General features: G+C 41.2%; 1 protein-coding gene across 7 annotated transcripts; it reads right to left on the bottom strand.

The window, feature by feature from the left end:
* Positions 1-1204: 1204 nt before the first annotated feature.
* On the bottom strand, positions 1205-8538 carry LOC6732235. Of its 7 annotated transcripts, none has more exons than XM_039297031.2 (6): positions 7896-8538; positions 5604-5982; positions 5291-5406; positions 4712-5233; positions 3460-3619; positions 1205-1287 (listed from the first exon to the last, which is right to left on the bottom strand). In XM_039297031.2, the coding sequence occupies exons 1-6, from the start codon at positions 8202-8204 to the stop codon at positions 1226-1228; spliced, it is 1548 nt and encodes a 515-aa protein (XP_039152965.1). In that variant the 5' UTR covers positions 8205-8538; the 3' UTR covers positions 1205-1225. The 7 variants fall into 7 exon arrangements, with proteins under 7 accessions (XP_039152965.1, XP_039153060.1, XP_039152982.1 ...); XM_039297126.2 differs by lacking the exon at positions 1205-1287 and adding an exon at positions 1618-1923 and having other exon boundaries at positions 7896-8537; XM_039297048.2 differs by lacking the exon at positions 1205-1287 and adding an exon at positions 2339-2647 and having other exon boundaries at positions 7896-8537.
* Positions 8539-14872: the final 6334 nt, after the last annotated feature.

The following is a 14872-nucleotide window of genomic DNA, read 5'->3' as shown; positions in this document are numbered from 1 at the left end:
AGTCCCGGCCGTAAAAAATGATAAATATGGGCATTTAAAAATGTTTTATACTTAATAGTACTACTTTGATAGCATATATTTCAATTAGTTTGACAGAATAAGGCAAAAACTAGTGGGCTAGGTCTACATTTAAAAAGCAAATATAAAAAGTTTTCCTTATGTGATATTAATACGTAGTTTGAATCCGCCTTTTTTTCATTTTAGGGGCCAAAGTTAGTCATAAATGGTTCGCAAACATTTTTAATTACTTTTTCACAACCGACCAGTTTATTTTGAATAGGATCTTATGATTAACTAAACAGGTGCTTTCACCCCTCAGCAGTAGAATATTTTCAAACATCCTGCACTCAAAATGCAAACTGCCCGGAAAACTGAAACTAACAAATAAAAATGCGAAAATTAAAGTGTTGGCAAAGCAATGCATCCCCTGGCATCCCTGAGAGGCTGAAAAGAAAAGCAAGGCACACCGAAAAAAAATACCAAAAATAAAAACATTTGCAGCCCAAACTCATCACTCAAAGGCCGGGCCATGCCCCCTTTTCGTCCCGCCCAGTCTGGGCAGCAAAAAAAAAAAATCCACACAAACAATCCGGACGCAGTGAAAACGCTGGCGGAGATCGGGACGGACCGGCAAAATGGTTTAAAACTCAATTAAAGTTTTAGCCGCAAAATAAATGCAAAAACGACGACGGCAGCGTCGACAGGAGGAAAAAATACTCGAATACAACAAACAAAAAACAAAACAAAAATAACAAGGATTTGGAAATACCCAAAAATATCCTCCTGATTAGTTGAATACTCTTACTCCCAATTTGTTAAGTGTAAACACGATTGGCTTAAGAATCATTCGAGAAAAAGAATTTTTATTTAAAAAATAATCAACAATAATCTTTGGTTAAAATTAAATGTGTGAAAATGATTTTGTTATATAATTTATTGATTTAAAAATATCATAAGCAGCTTAATAAAAATGATTATTCATTATTATTTATTCATTATTCCTTATTATTTATTCAGTGTTTCATGTAAATTTTACTAAAATGCATCTCTTAGATGATCAGTATTCTAAGAAGAATATAATTTACATATAATAACCTCATTAAAACCGAAAATTAACATTTTGTTTGAACATTTTAACAATTCAACAGAAACTGCATTCGAATTGACTTCAGTTAGGGAAACCAGATTCGCATTCTTCCGTGAAAACCGCTCAAAGTGCGGGCCATCAGCACTTGCCACGCCCACCGGATTGGGCGCCCCCTTCTCTAACCATGGCACTTTTGATGGCTGTAATTCAAATGAAAATTACACAAATGAATTGAATTTCCGAAAAATGCAGCAGCAGCACCAGCCGCCTCGCTGGCGAAACTTTGATGAGCCCCGGATCTGGTTTTTTGCAATAAGCGTAATGATTGTGTGTGGGTGCTAGTGTTTGTTCGTTCGGTTGTGTTGCTTGTTTGTTTGTTTGTTTGTTTGCGATTAGTTTACGCGCCCCTGGTGCCAGAATGCCTTTGGCCACCGGCTGCACTTCTTTTGACTCGCTGTCGATTGGAGTGCAGTTGGGCCAACGAGTTGCTCGAGAGTTTCACGGCAAATGGGCTTGGGTTTTTGGTTTTGGGTTCTGGGTGCTGGGCTCTGGGTTCTGTGTTTTTGGACTGAGTTCTTGGGGGTTGGAGTTTAATGGCGCATTCTGGCCACACGCCGCCTCTGCCGCAAGAGTTTAAATTTGTTTTATTGGAGCGTGAAATCGGGTTTTGTTTTTAATTTCGTTGGCTCTGCAAGAGCCCTGCTGCCGGTTGAGTGTATTTTCCGTTTCAAATCGCCCCTAAAAACTATACTTACCACCAGGCAAACAAAAAAATGAGCCCGCAATCAAGGGAATTCTGAGAATCTGCAGTTAGCACAGATACAATCGCCTCGCACCTAATTTGAATGCAGAGATGTCATTAAAATTAAGGCATTTAAGTGGCCGACGGGCATTAAAATGGAATGTCCCGAATGCGGCAATGTGTTAATGACTCATTACACATGCAACACCACCAAATGGGCGATTCTGGCAACGGGAAAAGTTTTGCCACAATTTGTGGAACGCGAATGTGGCTAAAATGCGGCAAAACATTAAGTTGAATTATGCAATAAAAATAATGCAATAATAGTTAAACTGGCACATGGCCCACAAAAACCCCAAATAAAGGGGGGAGCAGAAAATGAGATATAGGAACCTCACATGTGAACAGTTGCAAGTCATAAACGTAAGTCCTTGGCTTGAAAAAACTTGACATTAATTCGATATTTGAGGGAAAGACTTTGTAGCTCTTTAAATGTGCCAATTTTGAAATTCACTTGTAACAATTATTTTATTTTGAAATATTTACCTACATTGATGTGCAATTAGGTTAGTTTCATATGCTATATACAAATTTGTGCCGTCTCGGCAATTATTACGTATTGCAGGAAAACTGAAAATGCGGAAGAACTGTTTATTTATTTGAAATACCTTACATAACATTCAATTTAAAAACTGCACATTTTGAACACACACTGAGTTCCGATAGTTGGGTTAAATGATAAAATGAGGCAGAACATATCTAGTAACGATACTGAAAACTGGGATCCGAACCATAGACAATGCAACCACATGGATAACCTGTAAGAGGCGTTCAACGAAAGTTAACATATAGAATCATTAAGCAACGGATGACAGTTAATAAAAGACTGACAAATAATAATACATATATATATCTGTACACGTATATTTGACATTTATTTGTGACACCAACAAGTTATAAGTACTTCGTAGAGGCAAATTTGTACAGGTCTTATGTTAGATGTTCATTCGCTTGATTAATATATTGTATATAATATGCAGCGCAATCTTGTTTTTGAAATAAAAATATCGAAACGGCTTAGTATTTCTGTTTTTCACCAATTGAAATCGTGTGGGTGCTTGGGTATTATTGTGGCCAACAAACAGCTAAATCTCTAGCCACCAAACAAGGGGAATCGGGTCCAAACTACTTGGCCAATGCTGTTTATGGCAACTGTTTTGTGTACAATTGCGGAAGCATGAAAAGAACGTGGCTTATCAAAAATTTAGAAATATCTGTTGGGTTAATTTAGCACACATATAATAAGGCATAGAAGGAAGAGTTATAGATAAGGAAAGAAAGGAAGGATGCCAATGGACCCCCAAAATTTCGCCTCAGCCCTATGGGCTAACATCTGAAACGAAAGAGAGTCGATCATTGGCATAAGAGGCGGAAAATTGGCAAGTTTTTCCATGTAGGATAACGCGATTGTTGGAGATTATATAAATTCATGGGTTCCAAACAAAGCCTCTCGGTAAATTCATTTAGTTACAGCACACAGACATTCACAAGAACAACAAGATTTAACTATCGATATCGTAGCGTTCAGATGCCATCACCCAATGCACTAAATTGCAACACTTGAACTTGCCTCGCGGTTTGCACTGCAGGTGCTCTTTGATGTACTGGCAGGGGCACTGGAACTGTCCGCAGTGGCGTCCCGGCTCCAAGGGGGTCACGTCCACCAGGCCCCTCAGGGCCTCCATGCCCCAACGGGATCCGTAGCGCAGGAACAGCTGCAGACCGCGCTCCTGCAGAGATTCGGGGGAGATCGGGTGGTGAGACACGGGGTAAACAGATAGGGCTGGGTGCATTTGGATTGTGCTGGTGAGTTGGGTTAGGAACGTGGGCAATGATGATTGTATGTGGCATGAGGTTAGTAAGCCGGAATTACTTTCTGAGGATGCTGCATACTTTTCGGCAGCAGCTGAAATTTGTACAAATTTCATACGTAAGTAAGTGCATACAAGTCATAAGATACAATGGATACATAAAAATGTAATTAATACATTACATAAATAAACACGTTTATATAATATTTATACTATTAAAACAATCGCATAATAAACATTCCAAAAACTTATTCAAAGACTTTATACTACTATCTATACATTCAATTAATCAATTATTTGAAAATTTACTTGGGAAACACTATTTTGCAATTAGTTAAGGATTCTCAAAAGCTTCGGAATCCCTTTAAAAATAAAAATGTCATATGATATACGTTTTAGCTTTAAAAGATTAAAAATATTTTAAATTATTTTACTATTACTGGAAAACAAAAGATACTTCGATTATTCTATACATAAAATTCACTCTAAGTGCTAAACTGCAATATGGAGTCAAAGAAAATATTGATAATAAAATAACCGTTTCAATCTTTTTGGCTAAACATTTAATAGATTCTCGGCAATCTAAAAAACGAAACATTTTTGAGGATTACATGTCAGGGATTAGAGCCAGCAGCCCATGCAGTTGATGCCGCAGCAGTGGCGGTGCTGCAGGCTGATCTTGATCTTGTTGCGCAACAACTCCTCCTCGTATTGGCACGGACAGATGGACGATTGCAGATGGCGGGGCGTCTCGTGGACACCGGCCTCCTGGACGGTCCAATCCAGACGGCGGCGCAGGAAGTCCTTGCCCCAGCGCTGCAGGTAGCTCAGAAACAGCTCCTGGGCCACGGCCTAAAGAGAGTAGTTGGACATTTGGATCATGAGGGGCGTGAGTGAGAGAAAGACGTGGTAATTTGGGTTGCGAGTGCGATCCCGGGAGATGGAGATGAAGTCAACTACCCCTACTTAGAAACAACCCCCTCCGATAGTTAACGTAAACTTCCAGCTCACCTGCTTGCGGGGCATTCGCACCGGCTGACTGCCCTGGATAACGATATCGTTGAGGTCAATGTCCAGCTTCGCCTCCCAGCCCGCCTTGATGGCATCGCCACCAGTTTGTTCCGTATGCTCCAGGAACTCGTTCAGGAAATTCACGCACTGTGTGGCATCAAAGTACATAAAGCACAGGTTGACCTTGTGGCACGAGATGCGACCCCGATCGTCCAGCACCAGCAGGATCTTGTGGCGCATTAGCTGTCGGTTCACGCGGGCCAGGCACTTCTCAAGGCCGCGCGACAGGCGCAGCTTCACCCACATGCACAGGAAGATGGCCGCCGCGTTCAGGAAGAGCCATCCCACGCCCAGGGCGAACAGGGCCACGCCCTGCAGTCCGGAGAAAAGCAGGGCCAGCAAAACCGTAAAGGCGAACAGTATCCAGCAGACCAGGATGCGCTTGTAGCAGATGTTGTACACTGTGAAGCGGTAGTCGTTCACCAGCGTCTCCATCGCGTTCACATAGTCCTCCACAGTGAGCTGGAAAGTTAGAATTATATTTAACTATTTCTAGTTAGAACAGTTAGCCAGACTTACCGTCAGACCCTGAGCCATTAGCTCCTCGGGCACCAGTTCCGGACGGAATATGGCAGGGGTTATCCACGGCCACTTCGTGTTGGCCGGCAGAAGTGTGACAATCACATCGCCATTTGCTATAGGGTGTAAAATATAAATATAAGTGCTATTAAATTAAACCGTAAAATTGTACTAAAAGAGGACATCATATTTGTCAACAAAATAAATTATTCAAATCAAAACAAGTAAACAACCAATACCTATGAATTAATTTTGATATTTTTGACTAGCTAGTGGGAATAGATGTTTCCGAAAATTCCTGTCAATCACTCACCGAATCCCTCGCGTATACGACCCGTTGACAATTCGATTGTGCGCATCCCGGATCCCTGGTCCGCCGGCTGGCTAATTCCAGTTCCGTTGGCGCCACCTCCATTATGCTGATGGCCGGAGGATGCCGCCCCAGCGGACGACGGAGAGGGGGCGGCGGCGGCTTTTTGGTTTAGTAGCTGCGGGGTATGGCGGACCGGGCCAGGTGCGTATCCACTCGCACTTGCATTCGCACTTGCTCCGCTGACGATGCCACTGCCGGATGCACTCAGATTAACGTGCGTGCTCTCGGTTGTCAGAACAGCGGGCGCCACATCCGGCGGAGGGGCATGCGGCTGCACTTCGCCCGGTGTCGCAGCTGTGGTCGAGGAAACTGCCGGGCGCTGGGGAAAGGCAAACAAGTATGGTTTAGCATTGCAATGGTCTTGCCCTTAAGACGACAATGGCCCAAGGGTCAAACGCTGGCCAGCCACCATGAGAATTATGCAAATGGCTAAGCAAAATCAATTTTATTGATTTTTAGTCAGTCTTTAAAATGCTGCAAGCCTAAAACTTACAACTATAAGTTCGCATTCAATTGCGACAATAAAACGGAAAGCAATTTGGGGCAGGGCACGTTCTCCGTTGACAAAAACAGATTTCTGAAGGCAATCCACTGACTTCAAAAGGCCTGTTATTGAAAAGCCAAATGCGATTTATTGGTTTTCGTTCAGCTCTTGAGCAAATCCGACGTTGCTCTACGTTGTATCTAATTCTCTCTAGATAGAAATTCGTAATATCTTACAATTGCAACGTAACAAAGCGTTTTTGGCATTCCACTTTTCTGTAGTTTGACTATCACTTTCGATAAGCAATCCAAACAAAGATTATATTCGGTAAATTAATATTTACTATTAGGTAGGCAAACTAAAACAAAACTTTTGATAATCTGGTGTAAACTTTAAAACAAAAGATAAGTGGGAATTATATAGCTGAATCTCAGCAAAGTAGCAGTCATATGAATCATAATAGTACTTAAATGCTCTATTTCAATTGTTTGAAATCGCAAAGTAAAAATTAGAGTAATAAGGTAAACTAAACAGGATCCTTGAAATTATTAAATTCATTCGCTTATTTTATTAAATCCACTGTAGTACCCTGAAATTCTATCGCATTATAAACGATTTTGAAATGAAAGTGTCAGGGTTGTGCAAAGTAATTGAAGCCCCCAGACTGTGAGCGAAATGAAATATAAAAAGATAAATGACAAATATTTACGACAAAAAAGCAAATAATCAGCATGGCCGCGGAAATATTTTTACAATTGCAGTACTCGTCAACAAAACGTCTTACCACAGTAAGAGTAATCTAAATAAAAAGTTAAATAAAAAAGTGAATAAAATAACTTCAACTGAGCTATGTATTTTGTAGCTTTAGAACAACTGAATCTAAAATATGCTCTCAGAAGAATCTTGTGTTTACTTCTTTTTAGAGGTAACTGAATGAAAGGCATCGAAAGTAAAGGTAGGTTGAGTCAGAGTTTATCACCGGATGGGACCCGTTTCAGCCCCAACTCTCAGCTGGGCAACCAACTTCATTTGTCATGCGTGCAACGTTCCCAAAATCAAGCAGAAGACAGTTAAGAACCCAAGCCACTTCACATAACAACTACATTAGGCGGCATCAGCAAAAGAACAGTGAGGACTTGATGAAGGTGCTTTTACACGCTCTGAGAGAGGGAAATAGAAAGAACTTTGCTTCAGCAGAAAAAATAAACATTGCAACAGAAAAGTGGCAACTGAATATTTATTACTGATCTGTGATATATTATATTAAATGACGTGATAATTCACAACAAGCAAAATACATTATTAGAATACTATAAATAGCAACCAATTTAAAGCATATTGATTAACTACAATTGTATTACTACAATTTTAACAATTTGACTTCATGCTATCGTACATCTGTACTTCATTATACGATTTGACTCGATATAACCTACATGCGAGTATTAAATCCTACTTTTAGTTGACAATACAAAATTGGAAAATTCATAAAATTTTGGAGTCGCTTCTCTTCTTTGTTTACGCTTTTAAAATTTTTATTAAAATTTGTATTTATTTTCTTAAAACCAAAGCATTCTACTAATGCGAGTGCTTACTGTACCACCAAACGGGTGTGCGAGCGAGAGGGCCAACAAGGGCCTGACTTGCATTGGAATGCGTTTCGTTGCGTTAGCGAGAGGGCGCAGGGGAGTAAGCGGGACAGAGAGCGAGAGAGGAAGATGCGAGGAAGGAGAGAGTGAGCAAGTTACCTGGACAGGTGTGGTTGTTGTTGTTGTTACTGTTGCGGCCGGACTGCGCGAGCGCGCCCGCCTGTTGTTGTTGCTACTAACCACCGACGGCGGTGGCGGCAGAGTTAACTTGTTTTGTTGTTGTGGCTGCTGCTGCTGTGTGGCATCGCCGTCGTTACTGTTATTGTTTTTTTCACCGCTATCCGCTTCGTCGTCGAATTTAACCCAATTTTTGGGCGCCTGCTTGTCGTCATCGTTTCCATTGAGGGACACATCCTCCAAAGGATGACTTTGCGCCTGCGCTGCTGCTGGAGCTTTTGCGTCCTCCATTGCGAATGCGTAATAAGACCGAATCGAAGCGCGTGCTGGGAATTATCTGAATTTTTGCAGGTGAGCGTGTGACCTGACTAATGCAGCTAGTGCGTTTTGTTTTCGCCTTATTTTACACTATATGGCGTTACATAACCTCAATATGAATTCACACTTCAGTTGCGCCGCTGCCTATTATCGAGTTGGTTGCTGTTGTTGGGGTTTGTTGTTTTTTTTTTTGTTATTCTGCTGCCGAGTTTTTTAAACAGCTGCACAACGCGCCGCTTACGTGTTGGCCGCTCGCGAGTTCACGTCGAACTGCCGCTGCTGCCGCGCCCAGCAACAAAAAACAGCCACAAAAAACGCACACACACGTACGGTAGAAAGCAAGAAAAAAAAACTCACTTGGCTCAGAGCGAAAAGCTCGGCTCAAAGGCGCGCTCAGTCCGCGTTCCACTGCCAATCGGTCCGCTCAGCAAGCTCACCTGTTGCTGAGCTTTTCGGCTCTCACACTTAGAGAAACGGGGCAAGATCGGCTTTAGGATCGCATAAAAAACGTATATTCTATTTATCCACAAATTGCACTATCATAAATCCGATAAAAATAAACCACAATTAGTTTAAATTCATTTCATGTACATAAATATTCTCTTTATTATAAAAAAAAACAATAATTTATTGACGAAGATCAACAACGGTTACTCTAGCAACCAAGTCAAAATAAGAACAACATTTTCCCAGCAACAAACAAGTCAGCTTTTAAAAGTTAGCAACCCAATATCATCTTAGGTATACATAAATCGATCATTCATATCTAAACAAATAATCTAAAGAGAAGAGTATAAAATTTCTTGCAGTGCAATTGACTATTTATCTTATAATATCAACTGCAAAAATGTTAACGCTTCTCCTCAGAACCGCGCTCTTTCACTCTCCCGTTCTGGAGTTTCTGTTTTGGTTGCTCACATGACATTTCTTGAGCTTTTTCCAATATCTTCAGCTACCGAGTGTATCTGTTTTTGAAGTGAGTCACAGGTCCACCGCAATGATCACTTTTATATCTTTGCTTGTTTAGAGATGGCTGCGTCTGAATATTTCGCAACGAAAACCCGCTCTCCGCCCCTGCACTTGAATGATAAGCCGCGTCCCGTTGTCTCCGATTTCAAAACCAATAAACACCACTTATCAGCCGCCACTAGAGGGTGGAATATTCTCACTCGGCTATCGGTCAGATTTGCAAGAGCTTGAGCAACTTTTACCACCTGTTGGATCTTTTTGCAGCGACAGATAATCCACACAACTCACATGCGACTGAAATGAATGTAAAATAAATTATTAGGTCATTGTTCTGTTGAATATACATGATACTTGATAAAAGAACTGAACAAGCTGATCAGTCTTGTCTTTAAAATTCTAATTTTAAGCATATATTTTATTGTTGATATATAGCTAGCCAAAATAAAATGAAAAACTAAATCTGCAAATATCAACAATCTTCGTACATACTGTTCCAGATGCCCTTATCCTTTCAATTCCGAACATTCGAAATTCGAATTGGCTTTGCCAATCTATTATATTAACCATTCTATTACCCCAATTTATGGAATTGTTTAGTGAAATGCCAAACGAAGAATGCAATTTAAAATCAATTTTGACGCCTGTGCTATGCTATTCGCTCCGATCGGGTCCTGTTTTCCATGTCCTCCTTTCGATAAGCGGAGCACCATGAATTTATGGCAACACGAAGAGAGAAGGGATGAGAGAGAGGGGGCAAAGTGGAAGGATGCGGATGCTGGACCGCATAGTTCACGCCTGGACGGAGCGGCAAACATTTTTTGGCTCGAATAATATGAGAAATGCTAGAGAGCCCACAACATTATAGTGGCAATTGTTCGACTGGGCAGCCACAGAAAACTTTTGCCGCCCATAAATTATGCTGAAAAATTATTATATAAGCGGCCAGTGTCGAATGGCGCCGAAGAAATTGGCCCGCAGCCAAAACGGAGAACGGAGAATCGGAAAAAAGTCCAGGCAAATGTGGGCGGGGCAATGGGAAAAGAGGCGGCACAACTATTGGCAAAAGTTGTTAAGCAAATTATGGCCTGGCACAGAGGCAGTGTAAACTGTTTCAGTTCGACTTGTCTGCATTCTGCACTCTTGGATATGATTTTTGCATGGAGGGAGGTCTTTAAAGCAGTTAAATGCAGCTGACAACAGACTTTTATAGTTCTTTAAGTTCTAAAAGAAAAAGAATATTTCGTATTAAGGATATAATTATTTTGACATTTTATCTAGTAATTTAACATCTTTTCCACTACCTAGTTAATTTTACGTTAAATTTTCTATAAAATTATTTGTGAGCGCTTTAAACGTGCATTGTAATGCGCAAGACTTAAGATAACTTAAATACCTTAAATTACGCATTTAGATTAGATGTGTAATCTTCTCTCATTAGCTTATAAATTGTCTTAAGTCTATTTATTATTTTAAAATATACTCCACTTGCAAGTTGCACATGATATGTACCCCTTCCGCCCCAGTCTGGCGCAAACTTGCGTTAAATATGTCTTTTCTATTAAGCCATAAATCGCTCAACAGGCCGAAAATCCTTTGTGGCCCTAGCAGACTGAAAAGCCACAAAATCTGCAGTTTCTAAGGAAGGGCGAATGGAAGCCAGTGAAGCGGGCAAGCAGCCAGCCAAGAGTCTAATTAGGCCAAATTAATTGCCTGCGCTTTTGACACTTGCACAGAGTGAATCGGCGGCCGAAACCGAAAAGAGTCAACAGGACAAAAGACGGCAAGACAGCCAGCCTGCTGGCGTGGCGAAACCAAGTACAACACTCAAAAGTCTATTTGCAACCCCCCACACCCTATCAATTCCCCTTATCACTTCACCCTTCTGCTGCTGCCGGAGAAGAGTAATGTTGGCAATTTGTTGGTCGTCGTCTTATTAACCCGCAACAGGAGACGAGCAACTTGGCGGCAACTTTTTGGCCAACGCGAGAATGTCCAACGGGCATATAAATTAGCCGAGACAGAAGTTTGCCAGCTCCTTGCCGCTTTGAGCATCTTCTCGCCGATGAAAAGACAGGCAAAGTTTTGGCATCAAAAAATGTTTTCAAATTAAGCTAATTTATATTATATAAACACGCCTAATGAGTTCCCCAACGCCGCGGCGCACAAAAAGTGGGTGGGTGGTCATAATTTCCAGGAGAAGGCCAAACAAATAGGAAGCAGACCTACTACTCGCACTATATAAGCATGGGTAACATTTTGATTTGCCTCGTCCACCTTTTAAGATCCTTTGAAAATGGCAAAAGTTTCGCCGACACTCCGGACTCCTTACTCCGTACTCCGATGTTGCTGATTTTATTTTTGTTTTGCCTTCACAGTTGGCTGGCGGAATTAACGTGACTTGCATAACGCCCCGAAAGTATGCAACGCGGCTGTAAAGTGTCACCATCGCCATTTGCTGCGAACCTTTTTGCTCCTTGGCGCAAGGACTCGCTGCGTGGCGAAAATAAAAACAAAATGCAACTGGGGAAACGTGTCACAAACTTTATGCCCCTGCCACGCGTCACGCACGCGATTTTCGCTTAGTTGTTTGTCACTTTGTCGCCGCCTTTCTGCCGCTCCAGAATCCGCGCCTGCTCATGCTCCAACTCCTCGTAAGGATCCTCACTCCCTAGACCCTTCGACGTGGCCAGGAGAAACGGCTCTGGATATTAAGTGAGCTGCCACGGCTGTAGCGGCATAAATTAGTGCGCTGAGATTTGAACCGAAGCGGATTCCAAACTGGAGTAAAATAATCCCGATTCTCACTTGCACTAAAGTTTAAAACGGAAGTTTATGAATCTTCAGCGCGCTGCGGAGCTTATATGATTTATAGTTTAAACCACTACTTGTAGCTTTAAGAAAAAGTTACATGCCTTTGTGGTTTGTTTATTGGTCAGCTTGTTTGCTTATATGTTCATGAATTAAAAATATAAATAAATTGTTCTGCCCCTAATTTAATTAATTTATTTATTAGGCACTAAATTGAGTTTTCAATTCCTTTAGCTAACTGTTGCCACACTTGAATGCCACTTGAGTTTGTTATAACTCACAACATGTTGCAGAAGAAACCACAAGAACACACATGCCGAGTCCCAACATGGAGTACATGAGCGGGTTGGCAACAATGGAACTGACATCACAATGGGCCAAGGGGTCGACCAGAAATGTGGCTGGGACTCGACTGTTGTTGGCACATGTCACCTTTCATAAAACATAGAATCACTCTGGGGTTGCAGCTATATGGCCCTTCATACGGAGCAATCTGGCCGAGTGGAATGTGGCCGGCACAAAGCTGAAAGCTGTCTTGAAGGAAACATCGGGCCACTTCCAAGTGGGCCAATCTCAACACTTGAAAATTGAAACGTTCAAATGTAAGTGCGAATGATGGAGATGTATGCGCCAAAGGGTTGACCGCCAAGTACCCATATTTGACATAGGTACAAGTGGAAAACGCTCCAATTCACCTAGAGAATTTTCTAGCAAAGTGTGAAGAGCATTCAAGAAGTTCGATATGTATTCAATAAGTATGAACTAGACTTCACATCATTCACAAACTACTGTTAAATTAATTCATTTAAATCATTTATACAAAATGAAGCAAAGATTTATAAATATATTGTTTTGTTTCATTGAACAAGAAATTGAGTGGAATGAATGATAATGCCTGAAGTGTGAAACGGATTAAAAACTTTGGCAAAACTGAAATCAATCTGGTCTCTGGTCTGCGGTTAATTTTGTTAACTGGCAAAAAATATGTAAAAAAGCCTTTGACCTGTCAATTAGTTTTAAAAAAGAAAGGGTCCTGTCTTACACTCTAATTGGTGATGTCTCATTTAATTTGATGATGACAAACAGCCCAACTTTAACCACTCTTAGGCAGATGGTAAGACTCCGAACCCTGGTTCTCCAGTAACAACAGCCACTTCAGCGTAAATCATTATAATAATTTAACTAGAGGACCCTCGCGGAATAAAGTCAACGGTGAAAGTTTTTCCCGAAACCAGACGCAGTGGGTAAATGGATGGGGGCAGACGGCTGGACATCTTCAGACCGAAAAACGCCAAATGCATTTAAGTAGAAAACCTTGCCAAAAAAAGAGAAGAAAATCCAGAACAGGACATGCCTGGATGCTTAAACGTCCTGGCAGTTTTACAGCGGTGTTGGAATCTTCTCATAGTCTCAAAACGATGGCTAGAAAAACAGCAGTTTGCTTTATTTAAAAATCCCATGGCAACAACTTTGCCAAATCAGTTGCGAACTGACCAAATAAAAACCGCACAACTTGCACCAGCAATAATAAAATCATATTTAAAACTTTCGCACCGAAGAAAATGAAATAGATACAAAAAAAGTAGCGACATGAAGCGAAGAAAAATATGAAAAAGTACCAAGAACTTGCTGCATTTCCATAACAAAACTTTTGCGTTAAAAACAGAAAAGTGTTTTGAGCTACTCGACACTAGGCAAAAAACGCCAGGAAAAGTGCAAAAAAAAAGTAAACACAGTCTGAAAGTAGCCAACTAAACTTTTATTAAAATTGTAAATATTTATCAACATTCATAAACCAGAGCTACCGCAGCAAATGTGGTTGTGTGGTGCTGCACAATGAATACTCGGATAGAATGTCAAAGTTGTATGAAGGAAGTGCATTCTATGGCAGCTTGAATGCAATAAGGTGCAACTAAGTTTTATAGAAAGTGGAAAAGAAAACATTCAGTTGCTTAGCATATTTAAACTAATGTAAAAATTACTACCTTCGTCTAGAATTATTTGGCATTGCAACAATGGTAATTGGATACAATGGGAATTCATTTGTTACGCGTCTACTTATTTATTTCTGGCTCATTTCTGTGCCGGATTTGGCATGGCCGCAGATTTGCTAAAAGGGAAATCTCCCGTCTTCTGAGTCAAGTGTGTGTATCCGTGCTCAACCCAGTTCTCAAGCATTTTCCGCCCGGACGTGATAAACAAAGGAGGAAAATTTGCATTGCATAAAATCGTGGCGAGCGGATGTTTAACATATGTAATTTTTGACAAACAGAAAAAACGAGCGAAGTGCGTAGAAACCGCGAGAAGAAAACTGACAGCGGTTCGTATTAATGCAATTTAACGGGGGCGTATGCATAATATTTAGCTAAGCCAAAGCCAAAAGGAGATGAACGTGCGGCGCGGCGGCGAAACTTAATTAAAAATATGCGCGCATAATTATAACTATATTTAGCAAGCAACAGCCACATGTGCATTAATTTCGAATGCAAAACGAAAAAAAAAAAAAATGCCCTGGAAGCAGCTGCACACAAAAGCCCAACGCGAAAATGTATGCTTCACTCTGCGTCTATGTGTTTTTTTTCCATCCAGTCCTTCACTGTTGGCGGCCTCTGCTGATGATGATGATCCTGTGCCGGGTTTTGTCAACACGCCGCCAACATCCCGTCCTCAGCCTCGTACTCCACCTCATTCTCGTCCTGGTTCTCGTCCTGGTTCTGGTGTCCTGATGAGCGTCAGCAGTTACCGTAAATTATTTTATTTATATCGTTAGCCGGACGGGCGGGAAAACTGCACCCAGGCTAGCTGTCTGTGTGCTTGACTTAATAAAATAAATTTAGAAGCTGCCAGGCTCGTGCAGCTCCCCC

Source organism: Drosophila simulans, chromosome 2L (genome assembly GCF_016746395.2).
Source record: "Drosophila simulans strain w501 chromosome 2L, Prin_Dsim_3.1, whole genome shotgun sequence".
Taxonomy (NCBI): Eukaryota; Metazoa; Arthropoda; class Insecta; order Diptera; family Drosophilidae; genus Drosophila; species Drosophila simulans.
This window is presented reverse-complemented; position numbering and strand designations above follow the sequence as displayed.

Bases quoted from the DNA above. Each gene is read 5' to 3' on its own strand.
- LOC6732235 (XM_039296965.2), bottom strand. From the start codon at position 8,204: ATGGAGGACGCAAAAGCTCCAGCAGCAGCGCAGGCGCAAAGTCATCCT. The intron at 5,407-5,603 runs GTGAGTGATTGA...TACACCCTATAG, and splicing joins TCGTATACGCGAGGGATTCG to CAAATGGCGATGTGATTGTC. The intron at 5,234-5,290 runs GTAAGTCTGGCT...CTAACTTTCCAG, and splicing joins TAATGGCTCAGGGTCTGACG to CTCACTGTGGAGGACTATGT.